This window comes from Balaenoptera physalus (assembly GCF_965194825.1).
Source record: "Balaenoptera physalus genome assembly, chromosome: 2".
NCBI lineage: Eukaryota > Metazoa > Chordata > Mammalia > Artiodactyla > Balaenopteridae > Balaenoptera > Balaenoptera physalus.
The window spans coordinates 143,641,618-143,655,948 of record NC_138883.1 but is presented as its reverse complement, the minus strand read 5'-3'; the positions used below and the strand labels follow the sequence as shown (position 1 = coordinate 143,655,948).

The window sequence follows — 14,331 nt, the reverse complement described above, 5'->3', positions numbered from 1 at the left end:
TCTGACTACCTGAAAGGTGAACTCTCAAGTACATGGAAATCACCATGTACCTGTAAACAACCTTCTGGTCAACCTTCTGGATGTCATTTTCCTGTCAGCTCAGTTTTTAACCCCTGTTATGTTTGGTTTTCAATCTTTTCTATCTCCTAAAAGTCAACATTTAAATGTCCTTAAAATTAATATATTATAAAATTTTACATCATATTAAAATTATGATTTGTCTTCCCCAAAATAAAAGTTTTCTTTTAAATAAAATTGATATTTCACTTTTGCCTTGCTTCCATCAGCAGCAAATGACTTTCTTTAGAAAGTACTTTTCTTAGATTTATGTCTGCTACCCAAATTCTCTCATGATATTGATATTCTGCAAGTATGAGAAACAAGGCATATTCACCTAACATTAGAAGACAATTTTCAAATTTTTTATAACTTTAAAAACATCTAGAAAACTATAATAACTCTTGTTGCAGTACTATACAGGTGACAGTTGTGGTTAATTACATACAGGATTTCATCTTATCCCTTAATGGTTCACATTCAGATTTTCTGTTTTAAGCAAAGCAAAACAAAACAAAAGAGACAGAGATCTCTCCTAGAAATAATAATATTCTAACGTCTTGCTTATTTTACTTGCATGGAAGGCACCTTAAAAGACACTGAATTTAACCTAATGTATTTGGGGCTGCATTTACTGTCACAAATGCCAGCAGGACTCTTGAGGCCTGAGTCTCAGGCTTACCTGCACAGCACCTCCCCGTCCAGCTGTTGGGGATTTCTGTGGTCAATGATGATGACGTCATGATGTTTGTCCAGGAAACAGGCAAGGGCCGTCTGAGCCTCCTTGATAACTGTACACTTAAACCCTGCTTTTTCACATGCCCTACAGAATCCATTACACTGCTTATCTTCTTTGGGAAACACTAAAAGTACCTGAATCAAAAAAGCATGAACACTTTTAAAAGAAAAAAAAAAAAAAGGTGTCGTTAGAATTGTCATTTCTTAACAAGCCACAGAAAACTCCCAAGTGTTTTCAAGGCAAGTACACAGATGTGAGCATAACGATCTGTTGAGTAAATCCTTTGCCTACATATAACTCTGGGACGTTATCACTCAGCTCCCTGAAATGAGTGCTATTCTATCTGTTCTTAGTCTGGAAGTCAGTGCATGGATCATATGCTTATTTCTTTTGCTAATAAGCCAACTGGAAAAACTCAACAAAGATTTGATTAAGTATTTTATCTTAAAACCGAATCAATTAAAAAACACAAATATTTGTTTTAGTTAACAGTAAGTTAACTAGGTAAGTCCTTAGATGGCAAACACCAATATTTCAATCAAACTCCTAGAATACTTAATACTTTAAATAATACATTTAAATATTCTGACTCAAGACTTTACGTAATTCCTCCAAGTTAAAAAAAAAATTACTTTGATTATAAGAGAGGAGACTTAAAGTAGACCAAAACGTTACAATTCAAAAACTGCCTATTTAGTGACACAGGAATAGCACCAGGTGCAAGAGACAGCTGGCTGCCCTCGCACCTAGCCTGGATTGGGCGAGGCCTGCGTCTGCTGCCTTTCCCCTGCGCTGCCAGGCCCCCAAGCCACACCTGGGGCAGGAGCGCACTGCTCCATCCCTTCACACTCAGACTGACTAACGGGGGGCAACTGTGGTACGTGGTACAGTCAAGGCGGGACAGCCTAAGGGAAAGAGACTGCAAAGCTGACAGAAACCCCATTCCCCAAGACTCAGTCCCTCTAAGCTTACCCAGGTGCACAAATACCACAAGTGCAAAGAGTTAAGAGAGCACATTTCTTCTGTGCTGCGCAGCATGTGGGATCTTAGTTCCCTGACCAGGGATCAAACCCAGGCCCCCTGCATTGGGAGCGTGGAGTCTTAACCACTGGACCACCAGGGAGGTCCTGAGAGCACATTTCTGCCAGTCCTTTTCACATTTTAAAAAATGTAACAGTGAGCATGCGTTTGTGTACAGGAAGCATCAAGTAACGTTGGAGCTAAATTTCAATTGTTATTTTGTTTAATATTTTGGATTAGAAAATTTATAGATATTTTCTCTCTGCTACAGCTGATTCAGTAACATAGAGTAGACCATGATTTTACTCTCTATATTGGAAAATTTCAAACCTACAAAAAGTCATGAATGACAATAAATGCTAGAACACCCTTCTTCTAGTTTCATCAATTGTTAACATTTTGCCACCATTGCTTTCTCTCTCTCTCCACATACATACACAGATACACACACACACACAATTACACATATTATTTTATTGCTGAACCTTTTAAAGTAGGTTGCAGACATTTCATCTCTAAATATCTCAACGTGTATTTCTAAGAAAAGTACATTCCCTGATATAACTGTAGTACTGCTATCAAGTTCAGGGAATTCAACACTGATCCAATATTTTATCTAAAACAGAAGATTATTTTCAATGTATAACTTTAGACCCTCTCCCTCCCCGTCTTTAAAGAAAATCAAGGTGAAAATTACAGCATGGTATATTATTACCTGGAGCTGATCTGGATGAAATCTCATGGGGCCAAATTGTATATCAGCTACTGCTACCTGCAAGAAAAAGATCTGCTTAAAAATGAAAAGAAAAAAAAAAAAGATAAGCGTGCTTAAATTTTTCTCTCTCTCATCAGTGCCACAGATGAAGATGAAATTTCTACTCTAGAGAAAAATTACATAAATACTTATTAGACAGAGGGATCTCAGTTATCTCCTTATAAACCCCAGGAAAGGTGGAGAGCAGGGAAGGACACATAAAATGAGTCTGATCCCAGCTTTTCTTTTCCTAGCTGTGTGTGACTCTAAGTGAATTACCCAACCTTCGGCCTCAATTCCTCATGTGTTACAGAGATCACGTGAGATTACAATATAAAGAACCCCCAAAGATTAGACACCGAACGAACATTGGTTCCTTCCATGTCTACTCTCATCTTTCCCCTGATGGACAATGAAATCTTACATCTAAAATGGCACCAAAAAATGAAATCCAGCTATCAGAACCATGGGACCTCAAAGACTCCTTGTTGAGAAACGGTTAACACTTTCATTTTACAGACAAGTACAGTGCTTATCAATAAATGCTTATTGGGAAATTCCCTGGTGGTCCAGTGGTCAGGACTCTGTGCTCTCACTGCTGGGGGGCCCGGGTTTGATCCCTGTTAGGGGAAATAAGATCCCACAAGCCTCACGGCGCGGCCAAAAAAAAAGCTTATCTATTTGAGAACTTAACACTAACACACAAAGATAAATATACAGTGTCATAACCAAACCCCAACAAGTAATAGAATCATAGCGCCAATGGAGGGCTCAGCATAAACTGGGCACTGTGCTAAGGGCTGAACATACGTTATCTCACTGAACCTTTGCAACATGCTGAGAGTTTACATTGGAAAGCTGAGGTTCCAAGTACTTTGTTTAAGGCTACACAGCAGCAAGTGGCAGCTGGGATTCCACTGACCAGTCTGTTTAGTTCTATAAACTGTGCTGCAAACCCAGGGCCACTGGAAGGTTTGGGAAGTCTGTGCACTGCACAAAGGAGCACAAGGGAGGGAGAATGGAGAGCTAAAATCCAGCCCCAAGCCATGAACCCTGGCCTTGGGTTGCTACCTGGAGGAAGAGACAGATTTTGCAATTTTTCCAGAAACACTGTATATATGTGTTGAGGGGATCCCTACCCTATTCCAGGCCTCTGGGTGACGGTGTGATTTCATACCTAAAACACAGCAGCAGCAGAACTAGATCTATAAATCTTCCCACAAGATACTTCTTAACTGCCTGCCACCTCCCATCTCTCCCCTCAAGCAGTGATCTCTCCTACAGTAAACACATGCAACAAAACCTGCTTAGTGATGGAGGAAGTCCATGTATATTTTTAACTGCTAGAAGCTGATGTCTACTAATTATGGGACACCGGCTCAGTTTCTGATTTGCTTTGTAGTAACTTCATCTCTCAGAAGGTGTAAGAATGAGGGTCGCTACTACTCTAGACCTGAGACTGAGGAGGAGGGCTTTGCAGTCGGGTGGAAGGGTGAGCACAGACATCCCACAGCACCGTCTATCCTCCAGAGCTGGGCAGTCAGAGGCCGGCCTCATCGAGAGGCACAGCTGGATGCCAAAGCCAGAATTTCTGACGGAATATGACCCAGGAGGTCAAAGAGAGTCTTAAAAGAGAGAGATGTGCTCTACATAATCACACTCCCACAGTGCAGTGAGAAGGAAGGCAAGAGGCACCGAGAGAGACCAATCTGAACAATGACTTTTTTGTTGGTTTTTATGAACAAAGTTTAAAGAAATGAATGAATGAAAGAAGAAGAAATGATACAGGCTTACTGCTTGGAGAAGACAGTGGAACTACTCAGGAAAAAGAAAAAGAAGGGAAATCATTTTGCTGATTTTCTACAGTGTTGAGGCAGGGTGGAGTTGCATAAAAAAACCCAGAAAACCCATCAACAGGAGGGCTGTGCCACTGCCCAGGATGAAGCGGTTGTTGGACAGCATTTGGGTCCTCTGTGTGAAACGGCGGCCGCAGCCTGTCACAGAAGATACTCATGAAATTTGCTATGAAGGATCAAGGAGACAAAAGATAAAGTCTGAAAGGAGAGAAAGAAAATATTTATGAATATCGTAAAAACATATACTAGGTCACAAAGAAAACTTTAAAACATATTCCTTGTACAGTTTTTACTTCCAACCATAAGGCAATCAAACCAAAATTAAAAACATAAGTTAAGAAATACCCCCTCCTTGGAAATTTTTAAACTCATGTAACTGATGGATCAGAGAGGAAAATGCAAACTATGCCTACAGATTGCTTGGAAAATAATAAAAATGAGAATATCATGTAATAAAACCTACAAGATACTAGTAAATTTTACTCAGAAGCAAAATTCAGTGTTAGATCTTTCTGTTATGAAACAAGAATTAATATACTAAGCTTTCAAATCACTAAAGTTGAGAAAGTCAACAGTACAAACTTAAGAAACCAGGAGGAGAAAAATAAGCTAAAGGCTACAATAATTAATAAAAGAAACTTTCAAATGTTAACGACTAGCTTGATTTTAAAAAACACATACTATATAGCGTTGGTTACAAGCTGAGGGACAAGATAAAAGAATGGACGGCTATATGCTAACACATATATATGCAATCTAAAAAAGAAAAAGTGGTTCTGAAGAACCTAGGGGCAGGACAGGAATAAAGTCATAGACGTAGAGAATGAACTTGAGGAAACAGGGAGGGGGAAGGGTAAGCTGGGACGAAGTGAGAGAGTGGCACTGACATATATACCCTACCAAATGTAAAACAGATAGCTAGTGGGAAGCAGCCGCATAGCACAGGGAGATCAGCTCATGCTTTGTGACCACCTAGAGGGGTGGGATAGGGAGGGTGGGAGGGAGACGCAAGAGGGAGGGGATATGGGGATATGTGTATACGTATAGCTGATTCACCTTGTTATACAGCAGCAACTAACACAACAATGTAAAGCAATTATACTCCGATGAAGATGTTAAATAAATACATAAATAAATAAATAAATAAAAAGAATGGACAGCTAAGGGCAAAAGTCTCATTCTTCCTAGGAAAACAATTCTAAGTACATGGTCTACACCCAAAGTGGGTGAAATAACTTTTACAAACAAAGGACAGCGTAACTTTATGATCTCAACTTGTAAAAATAACTCACCACCGCATTAATTCTAAGAAATAAAAGAAGCTATAATTTTTTTAAAGAGCATGGATTCTACCTCAGTATAATTTTAGCAGTATCATTTTAAAACATTAATGTTTCAGCAATTCTATTTTACCATTGAATACTTTCTTTATTTACTTAACTAGATTGCATTTTAACCTTACATCCTGTCTACGGGGTATATCCGGCTCTCAGGACCTCTGTCAAGCGGTGTCCCAGCAGAGCCGGACAACTACTTACCACTGCCCCCCACCCCCCCCAAATAACCACCACCAGCAAATCTGATGACATTACTCAGTGAGCAGACGTCAGCAGTGGGCCCTCAGAGAGTAAACAACTTCCCAACTGCTCTGGATAGGGGGATCGGAACTACCAGAATTCGTGCATTCATCCTTTGTGTATGAAAATCAGAATCAAACTGACCTAATGCTTCAGGCCATAGCCCTCTTAATAATTATTTTTCACATTAATATTTAGAAGGGAATAGTCATTTTCAAATCAGTTTTAATAATAGCTTTCAGCTTCAAAAGCAACTGATATTTTTAGGTAATACAGGAACAATAATATATTCATGAACTGATATCAGTAATTATACAAGTTGTTGAATTTAGTCTTTTGGGTTTTTAAATATTTATATATTTATTAAGATTTATTGTTAAAAAAAGACTGTTAAATTGGGATATCAGATAAGGATGATGTCTGTATTTTATTATTTTAAAGTAATTTTTTGTTAACATGGCTGATGGAAATCTGAAATACATTATTATTAGACACCTTGATGAACCACCTATCAGTTTTCTTTTGTTTGCCTAACTGACCTAACTGCAGGGCAAAGTTACTATGTTACGAATCTTGATCACCAGTGGGGGTAGGAGAGGAAAGAGAGATATAATTCCAACCTGTCTAAATATTCTACTCCCCTGACCCTCCCTATCCCTTGCCTGCTTTTTTTTTTCTGCAGCTTTAGTTACATTTGCCCCACTACCTACATATTTTATTATGTTCTTATTAAAGGAGTGTCTCTCCCATGAGAATGTAAATTCTACAAAGACAGGGATTATCTGCTTTATTTATTGCTATATTTCCAATACCCAAAACAGTGCCTAGCACATGGCAGACATTCAAAAAATACTTCTGAATGAATGTTTACTCAAGAGCTAATCTTTTTTCTATCTCTGTATTTAAATTTTTATATTATTAAGTCTTTTGAAAATGTAATATATTTATTTTTTAACATCTTTATTGGAGTATAACTGCTTTACAATGAGCTAATCTTTTTGAACCAATCATTTATCTAAAAATCATACTCATACCAGCTTATACATATACACATGTATATAATACAGCACTTCTAATTTTCAGAGTATTTTCATATATATTTTATATTGTAAAGGAACACAAAGGAAGGAAGCAATCTTAGGAAAAGCCTAAGCACTAGGAACCACAAAAGAATCATGTGATCTATCTTTCCTACATCCCTTTATTAGAAACAGAAAGTTATGCTGGGATCAATTTATATTAATTGTTTACAAACCTAGGAACTATAGCAAAGACATAAATCAGATTTTGTCTTGAGCCATACTGTCCCTCCAGGCTTTCCCTGTACAGCCAGTGGCCATCTTGTCTCTGTCTCTCTGGGCAAAGAGTGTGGTAAATTCATCAAAGGGGCACAGCCTGGACAAGAGTCAGGAGATACCAGTTTTTAGGTGGGGAGAGTCAAAATTAACTCAGACATTTGTGGACCACCTACTTATATGTTATTAGCCAAGCACAGAGGTAGGTACTGGGAGTGCAAAGACCAAATGCCTACCCTGTCCTGAGTAGGAGGAGGGGAAAACGTAAATTATGACAACATGGTGCAGATTTAATATAGAAAGAAGGTGTCTAGTATGTGCTAAATACTTTGCTTCCAATCATATTTAAATCCAATTTAGTCCTTACCCTATGAGTAAGGGAAGCTCATTAACTCCATTTTATTGATGACCAAACTGAAGCTCAGAGCCGTATGATTAAAGCGCTAGTAAGTGGCAATGGTGGGAACTGGGCCCAATTCACAGGAACTTAATTCCTGTGGTCTTTTCTTTTTTTAAAAAAATAATAGATTTATTTATTTATTTTTGGCTGCGTTGGGTCTTCGTTGCTGCGCACAGGCTTTCTCTAGTTGCGGCAAGCGGGGGCTACTCTTCGTTGTGGTGCACGGGCTTCTCATTCCGGGGGCTTCTCTTGTTGCGGAGCACGAGCTCTAGGCGTGTGGGCTTCAGTAGTTGTGGCTCGCGGGCTCTAGAGCGTAGGCTCAGTAGTTGTGGCACACGGAGTTAGTTGCTCCGCGGCATGTGGGATCTTCCCGGACCAGGGCGTGAACCTGTGTCCCCTGCATTGGCAGGCGGATTCTTAACCACTGCGACACCAGGGAAGCCCCCTGTGGTCTTTTCATGCTTCACTGGGAAAGGCCTAAAGTTACCTGACCCTAACCTGTATCTAGCTTAATTAAGACCAAGAACCTGGAAAGCAGCATCCATCCATTTGACAAATCTTTGTTGAACACTCACTATGTGTCAGATGGTTTCCTAGGCACTGGGCATTCAACAGAGAACAAGACAGATAATATTGCTACACAGCAGGGAGGGATTTGACGGAGAGTAACTGGGTTGCTGTTCTGAATCAGAGTCAAGAAGGCCTCTCTGAGGTGGCACTGAGGCGGCACTGCGGAAGGCGAGATCTGAATGACAAGGAGTCAGCCACGCCAGGAGTGGAGGAGGGAGCACCGGGCAGAGCACAGAACCTAAGGTGGGAACAGGGTGGACATTTGAGAAAAGGAGGGGGAAGAGTGCCGAGATGAGCTCACGGCTAGGCAGGAGCTGTAAGATGCAGAGCTTTCTAAGCCAGAACAAGAAAACTCGGTTTTATTCCAAATTTCATGAAGAGCCACTAGAAAGTTTTATACAAGGGAATGATACGATCTGATTTTTATTTTTTTAAAAGATCCCTTTGGGGACTTCCCTGGCAGTGCAGTGGTTAAGACTCCACGCTCCCAACGCAGGGGGCCCGGGTTTGACCCCTGGTCAGGGAACTAAGATCCTGCATACCGTGCAGTGCAGCCAATAATAATAATAATAATAACGTAAATGAATGATCCTTTTGGCTGCCTGTGGAAAACAGTCAGTGAGAGAGTGAGAGTAGAGGCAAAGAGACAGTAAGGAAGCTTCTGTAGTAGTCCAAGTGAGAGAGGATGGTAGCCTGGCCTAGCAGTTGCCATGGAGACGAGTAGATGAATCTGGGGTGTGTTTTGGAGGTGGAGTGATCAGGACTTGCTGATGGACAGAACACAACCAAATCCACCGATTCCCAGACCAGAGTTCTGATATCTGACTTGAAGTTTTATGTCAGTGTTGTGTGGAAATTTGGGGTTCTGCAGGGCATCCTAGTAGAAGCTGATGTGGATCTGCTTGGTCCTTTCCAGATCCACCCACAAGATGGCACCAAGATCTACCCTGAGGCAAAGCTCCTTCCTAGCCACTTCCCCTGGTCCTTCTCCCAGAGCAAGCAAAATACTCCATTATCCATCCTCAATGTCCCAGTCTCTTTTTTCTCCCCTTACCTGGTCTTAATATGCCCTTCGGTCAATTTAAACAGCACATATTTACAAGAAGCCTTTTATATGTTACCTCAATTGGATGCCCAAATCAAGTCACACGCTAGGGTGAAACTGTTCAGGTCCTTTTTTCCCAAACCCATAGTGCTGGGCAAAAAATGGTGTCTGAATTAAATGAACTATTTAAAGAGCTTATCACAATTCCTGACAGTGAGCAAATGCCCAATAAATTCTAAATATCTACAGAAAAGGTTTTCCAAGAAGTTTTTGCTATGCAACTATAATTTTACACACACAGAGGCATTTTTAAAACTATATTTTTCCAAAGAGCTGTTTCTTTCAGAGCACTTAGGTAATCTCTAATAAGAACCATTAACATCACAGTACCTTGAAATACTGTACAAAATAGGACCCACTTCTTAAATATTATATTAATGTAGTTGATACAGGGGACAAATAAAGGTTTTCTAGAAACCCTGCAAGAAGACTGCCTCTGAAGGTGAAAACAGAATCAACCCAGAAAAACTGAGGATAGCCAACTGAAGGATTAACCCAACCCATGAGCCTCTCTTTCACTGTGTCAGTGAAATTTAAGAATCCTCAAATCCAACTGCAGAAATCTAGCTATAACATCATGGAGGCAAGACCAGAATCTACTTCTTCCCCACTCCCCCCAAAAAGAGAAAGTCGACTGACCACTTGGATCTTCCTGTCAGAATGAGGAGGGTGTACAGGCAGTCCAGGAGAGGGAAGCCAGAGGTTGACAACTCAGTGCTATTGATTCAGTTCCCTCCCAGAGAAAAACTGAATCCAGCAGGCATGGATGACCTAGGTATCAAAAGGAATATTCCTAACTTATAAATTAATAAATTAGCATCCTGCCTCTCTCTGGACAAGTCTATTTCAGGTGTATTTACATTCATCAGTCATGTTTATCTCACACCCTGCACACTCAGACAGCAGTGAGCCTTATTCAGGAGGCTCCACAGCTGCTTGCCCGCCTACCTGACTACTCCCACCAACCCGACTGCAAGCCCCAGCCTAGATTTTACTGGGTTAGCTTAATGGACCTCAATGCTGTCTGAAGGGGATTACACTGAGAATGACAACCCACGCAACACAGTGAATTATCCAGAATCATCCAAACTTCCCTTCACCAGTATCCCTGAGGTGGGACACATAGGGGTTTGAACTCTGACCCCTCTCCCCTAAAAAACTGTAACTTTAGGCAAGTTTCTTCACTTTGCTAAATCTCACCTGGAAATTAGTGACTGTGAAGATGAAATGAGTAACAGATATGCAGCTCTCTGCATGATGCCTGGCATACAGTTAAGTGCTCCATAGTGAGTAGCCGTTATCACTAGTGAAAGGGGATGCATAAGCATTCACGATGCCCCTGGTTTGGTTCTAGAGCAATGAAGAAATCCTTACTAGGTATGGAAGCTAAAAACGTAGGTTTTGACAGAAAGTGGGTTTCCAAACTGAAAGTTGTGGCACGCAGGCCCTAGAGCGTGCAGACTTCAGTAGTTGCAGCGCGTGGGCTCAGCAGTTGTGGCTCGCAGGCTCTAGAGCGCAGGCTCAGTAGCTGTGGCACAGGGAGTTAGTTGCTCCACGGCATGTGGGATCTTCCCAGACCAGGGCTCGAACCCGTGTCCCCTGCATTGGCAGGCGGATTCTTAACCACTGCGCCACCAGGGAAGTCCTAAGGTAAAATCTTGACCGGAAGTTGTCTGGTATTTATATTTTTAAAATGTATGTCTACATCCTCCAAACTAAATATATTTTTAAGACTTTTTTCAGAGTAGTTTCAGGTTTACAACAAAATTAAGAGGGAGGTACAAAGATTTCCATTATACCCCCTGCCCCAACATAGGCACAGCCTCTGCCATTATTAACATCACTCACCAGAACAATACATTTTTTAACCAAGGATGAACCTACACTGACACATCATAATCACCCCAAATCCATACTTTACCTTAGGGTTCACTCTTGGTGTTGTACATTCTATGGGTTTGGACAAATATACAGTGATGTGTATACATCATTATAATATCCTATAGAGTATCTTCACTGCCCTAAAAATCCTCTGTACTCTACCTGTTCATCTCTCCCCACCCCCTACCACTGGCAACCATTTATCTTCTTATTGTCTCCATAGTTTTTTGCCTTTTCTAGACTACCATATAGTTGGAATCATACAAGTATGTAGCCTTTTCATACTGGCTTCTTTCACTTAGCAATACGGATTTAAGGTTCCTCCATGTCTTTTTTGTGGCTTGATAGCTCATTTCCTTTTAGTACTGAATAATATTCCACTGTCTGGATGTACCAAAATTTATCCATTCACCTACTTGAAGACATCTTGGTTGCTTCTAAGTTTTGACACTTATGAATAAAGCTGCTATAAACATCCTTGTGCAGGTGTTTGTATAGATATGTTTTCAACTCCTTTGGGTAAATACCAAGGAGAGCAATTGCTAGATCGTATGATAAGAGTATGTTTAGTTTTGTAAGAAACTGCCAATCTGTCTTCCAAAGTGGCTATGCCATTTTACATTCCCCCTAGCACTGTTTGCACCCTCCAACCCTGTTGCTCCACATCCTTGTCAGCATTTGGTGTTGTCAGTGTTCCAGATTTTGGCCATTTAAATAGGTGTAGAGTAGTATCTTACTGTTGTTTTAATCTGCATTTCCCTGACGACACATGATGCTGGGCATCTTTTCATATGCTTATTTGCCATCTGTATATCTTCTTTGGAGGTGGCTGTTAAGGTCTTTGGACCATTTTTTAATCAGATTGTTCATTTTCTAATTGTTACGTTTTTAAGAGTTCTTTATATATTTTGGACACCAGTCCCTTATCAGACACATCTTTTGCAAATATTTTTCCCAGTCTGTGGCTTGTCTTCTAATTCTTTTGATATTGTCTTTCACAGAGCAGAAGTTTTTAATTTTAATGAAGTCCAGCTTATCAATTGTTTCTTTCATGGATTACATCTTTGGTGTTGTATCTAAAAAAGCATCACTATAACCAAGGTCATCTAGGTCTTCTTCTATGTTATCTTCTAGGAGTTTTATAGTTTTACATTTTACTTTTAGGCCTATGATCCACCTTGAGTTAATTTTTGTGAAGGGTGTGACATCTGTATCTAAATTCATTATTCTGGATATGGATGTCCAGTTGTTCCAGCACCATTTGTTGAAGTGACTATCTTTGTTCCATTGTATTGCCTTTGCTCCTTTGTCAAAGATCAGTTGGTTATATTTATGTGTGTCTATTTCTGGGCTTCCAACTTTGTTCTTTAATATTGTATAGCTATTCTGGGTCTTTTGCCTCTCCATATAAATGCTTTAATCAGTTTGTCAATATCCATAAAGTAACTTGCTGAGATTTTGACTGGAATTGCACTGAATCTATAGATCAAGTTGGGAAGAACTGACATCTTGACAGTATTGAGCCTCCCTACCCACAAACATGGAATATGTCTCCATTTACTTGGTTCATCTTTGATTTTGTTCAGAATTTTTTAGTTTTCCTCATATAGATATTTTGCACATATTTTGTTAGATTTATACCTAAGTTTTTTATTTGTTTTTTTGGGTGCTAATGTAAATGGTATTGTGTTTTTATTTTCAAATTCTGCTTGCTCATTGTTAGTATATAGGAAAGCAATTGACTTCTGTATATTAGCCGTGTATCCTGCAACCTTGTTATAATCACTTACTAGTTTCCGGAGTTCTTCTGTCTGTTGTTTTGGATTTTCTATACAGACAATCATGTCATCTGTGAACAATGACAGTTTTATGTCTTCCTTCCCAAGCTGTATACCTTTTATATCCTTTTCTTGACTTTTTGCATTAGCAAGGACTTTCAGTATGATGTTAAAAAGAAGTGGTGAGAGGGGACATCATTACCCTGTACCTGATCTTAATAGGAAAGCTTCAAGTTTCTCGCCATTAAGTATGATATGAGCTGTAGGTTTTTTGCAGATATTCTTTATCAAGTTGAGGGAGTTCACCTCTACTCCTAGTTCGCTGAGCAACTTTTATCATGCATGGGTTTTGGATTCTGTCAAATGTTTTCTCTATCTACTGATATGATCATGTGATTTTTCTTTTTTAGTCAGTTGATGTTGTGGATTAATTAATTTTCTGATGTAGAACCAGTCTTGTTTACCTGGGTCTGTTTATACCTTTTTTATTTGGCTTGCTAATATTTTGTTGAAAAATTTTGCATCTATGTTCAGGAGAGATGTTGGTCTACAGTTTTCTTTTCTTGTAATGTCTTTGTCTGGTTTTGGCATGAGGGAAATGCTGGCTTCATAGAATGAGTTAGAAAGTATTCCCTCTCCTTCTATCTTCTGAAAGAGATTGGAGAGAACTGGTATAATTTCTTCCTTAAATGTTTGGTAGAAATGATCATATGGTTTTTATTCTTCAGTTTGTTGATGTGGTGTATCATACTGATTGATTTGCAAATACTGAAGAATCTTTGCATCCCTGGGATAAATCCCACTTGATCATGGTATATGATCCTTTTAAAGTACTGTTGGATTCAGACTGCTAGTATTTTGTTGAGGATTTCTGCGTCTATGTTCATCAGTGATATTGGCCTATAATTTTCTTTTTTGTGGTATCTTTGTCTGTTTTTGGTATCAGGGTGATGGTGGCCTCACAGATGAGTTTGGGAGTATTCCTTCCTCTGCAATTTTTTGGAATAGTTTCAGAAGGAGAGGTGTTAACTCTTCTCTAAATGTTGATAGAGTTCTTCTGTGAAGCCATTTGGTCCTGGACTTTTGTTTGTTGGGAGGTTTTGGTTTTTGTTTTTCTTTGGCTGTGCCGCTGAACAGCTTGCAGGATCTTAGTTCCCCGACCAGGGACTGAATCCGGGCCCTCGGCAGTGAAAGCGCAGTCTTAACCACTGGACCGCCAGGGAATTCCCTTGTTGGGAGTTTTTTAATCACAGTTTCAATTTCAGTACTTGTGATTGGTCAGTTCATATTTTCTATTTC

The 14,331-nt window shown here is 39.8% G+C and overlaps 1 protein-coding gene across 7 annotated transcripts in view; it reads right to left on the bottom strand.

Annotated features, from left to right (window-relative positions):
* Window positions 1-14,331, bottom strand: part of PDE8A (phosphodiesterase 8A) — a 149,828-nt gene that overhangs the window by 73,159 nt on the left and 62,338 nt on the right. For 6 of the 7 annotated variants that reach the window (XM_082448617.1, XM_082448618.1, XM_082448614.1 and 3 more), the window contains 2 exons: window positions 2,532-2,588; window positions 740-930 (listed from right to left, as the gene is read on the bottom strand). In XM_082448617.1, coding sequence (XP_082304743.1) covers window positions 740-930; window positions 2,532-2,588 — 248 coding nt within the window. Of the gene's footprint in view, window positions 1-739; window positions 931-2,531; window positions 2,589-4,364; window positions 4,513-14,331 lie in introns of those variants that run through there. The other variant, XM_082448620.1, reaches the window with a different exon arrangement.